Here is a 2,500-nt window from a genome sequence, read left to right on the forward strand (position 1 = left end):
GCTTGCAGTACCGTGTACCACCCGTCCTGTGTGGGTTAAACGGGTTTTGACATTGAAAAACCAATCATAAGTAATTCTTAACCACCAGTTGAATGCAATCCTGTGATTATGTGTGATGTGTTAAAGATCTTTGATTCAAAGTTATAGATTCTTTTTGAAATTTGGAAGGTAATAGGCTATATCAGGAATTTGTTATTATGAATTTAATGTGATGGAAATGGACAGTTGAAATTGTAGACTATGCTTGGATGGTATGGGATTTTCTGCAGTGCTTTTTATGGTATTTTGAAAGGGTACAATGGTATATTATCATATAATGCCACTATTTTCTATTGCTGAAAAAAAAATGTAGATAATATGCACACTGTTTGGGAATTGTTCCATTGTATATGTCTTTTAAATGTGGAAGTTACGATACCCACCTGGGTTGAATATGATTTATTGGTTTTGATAAATATAAAAGTATTGGAGTCACTAGGCCTATTGTGTAAACAGTTGGTATACAGTTTTATTTCTATTAGATAGTGCTCAAGAAATCAGACATATGAATTTCCTTACCAGATAATCTACTTAATAAAAAGATGAAAGAATACCTGTAACTGCAGGTGCACAACATGAGACATTGATGCCATGTTTTAAACAAATAGCCTATTACTTTTTATCATTATTATGAGAAGTGGCATTTTTAGTGCCATTCTTATTAAGCTTTGTATTTTCCATATGAAAGAGAAAGGGTAGGCTCTTAAAATCCTCTCACTCTCTCTTTCCCACCCTCCTTTTCTCTCTCTCTCTCTCTCTCTCTCTCTCTCTCTCTCTCTCTCTCTCTCTCTCTCTCTCTCTCTCTCTCTCTCTCTCTCTCTCTCTCTCTCTCTCTCTCTCTCTCTCCTCTCCCTCTCTCTCTCCTCTCCCTCTCCCTCTCTCTCTCTCTCTCTCTCTCTCTCTCCCTCTCTCTCTCTCTCCCTCTCTCTCTCTCCTCTCTCTCTCTCTCTCTCTCTCTCTCTCTCTCTCTCTCTCTCTCTCTCTCTCTCTCTCTCTCTCTCTCTCTCTCTCTCTCTCTCTCTCTCTCTTCTCTCTTCTCTTCTCTTCTCTTCTCTCTTCTCTCTTCTCTCTTCTCTCTTCTCTCTTCTCTCTCTTTTTCCCCCTTCCCTCCTTTTCTCTCCCACTCTCTCTTTTTCTTCCCCTTCCCCTTCCCTCTACCTTTCCTCCATCTCTCACATAATGTGAAATTTCATACCAAGGGAATATGTCCATAGCAAAAGAAGTTTGATAAGAACATATTTCAGAATTATTCTCCAATCAAGATATTCATGAATTGCATAAGAGTTTTTTGAGCTGATGTACCAAATAGTTTTGGAAGAGACATGGTTTTCTTTGAGGGACTTTGTACATTTTATTGTCATTTATGGCTGTCAAAGTGATTGTATGAAGAGGCCTCTATTAAATGTAACAGATGTGAGCAAGGCCTCACTTTCCAAAGTGATTGGTGGTGATTGAATCCTTGTTGGGGTGAGGTTTTCTCTGTTCTGATGCTTATGGCTATTTTATATTAGTTTCACTGATGAAGAGTGAAATTTAGACTTTGACTCTTACAGTTATGTTTGTTTTGTTTATGTATTTTAGTTATTTTCCTGTCATATAGATCATGTTATGTATAATGGTTTAGAATGTCGTCTCCTCAAAGTTGTGATAATGTCACTTACTAATTTTCTCTCCATGGTGTGATATGCATAATGTTTGAATACCGAACCAAAATACTTTATTTCTCGTACTGCCTTAGAATGGACTAACAATGTAATTATTCTTACAGGTGCAGTCGCCACCTATGACTGGGCCAACAATAAGTGACCCGAGTGGGGCAGTGCGAGGACCCACAGACAGTCACCCCCTAGGAGGACGGCCTATGAATGGGCTCAATCCCACTTTACCCTCACTGCCAGACCCAGAGGGCACAGCTGCAACACTATCAAAAATATTTGTCGCACTCTATGACTATGATGCGAGAACAGATGAAGACTTAAGTTTTAAAAAGGGAGAACATTTAGAAATCCTTAACGATACACAAGGTGACTGGTGGTTCGCAAGATCAAAAGCTACCAAGCAAGAAGGCTACATCCCTTCAAACTATGTAGCCAAGCTCAAGAGTATAGAAGCTGAACCGTAAGTACATGTATATTTTATGTAATGCTATTGCTTGGTTAATATGAATATATATGTGGGGGGGTATGTACATATGCCTGTTTATATATATATATATATAATATATATATATATATATATATATATATATATATTATATATATAATATATAATATATATATATATGTATATATTTATTTATTTATTTATTTATTTATTTATTTATTTATTTATTTATTTATTAAGGATTTTAAGATAAGAGGGAATAAAATGCAACAGATGAGATAGCTACAAATAAATATTATACTGGAAAAAGAAAATAAACGTTTATAATATATGCTGGACAGGAAATGAATGTCTGAAT

General features: G+C 36.0%; 1 protein-coding gene across 1 annotated transcript in view; it reads left to right on the forward strand.

Moving 5' to 3' along the window:
* LOC122265549 (Tyrosine-protein kinase Src42A) overlaps positions 1-2,500 on the forward strand; it is a 42,601-nt gene that overhangs the window by 4,427 nt on the left and 35,674 nt on the right. Inside the window, exon 2 of the mRNA XM_043034919.2 lies at positions 1,808-2,157. Within this exon, the coding sequence (XP_042890853.1) occupies positions 1,808-2,157 (350 nt within the window). The remainder of the gene's footprint in view (positions 1-1,807; positions 2,158-2,500) is intronic.

The sequence above is a fragment of the Penaeus japonicus genome, unplaced genomic scaffold (assembly GCF_977035675.1).
Source record: "Penaeus japonicus unplaced genomic scaffold, GWHDUDI00000001_assembly GWHDUDI00000030, whole genome shotgun sequence".
Classification (NCBI taxonomy): Eukaryota; Metazoa; Arthropoda; class Malacostraca; order Decapoda; family Penaeidae; genus Penaeus; species Penaeus japonicus.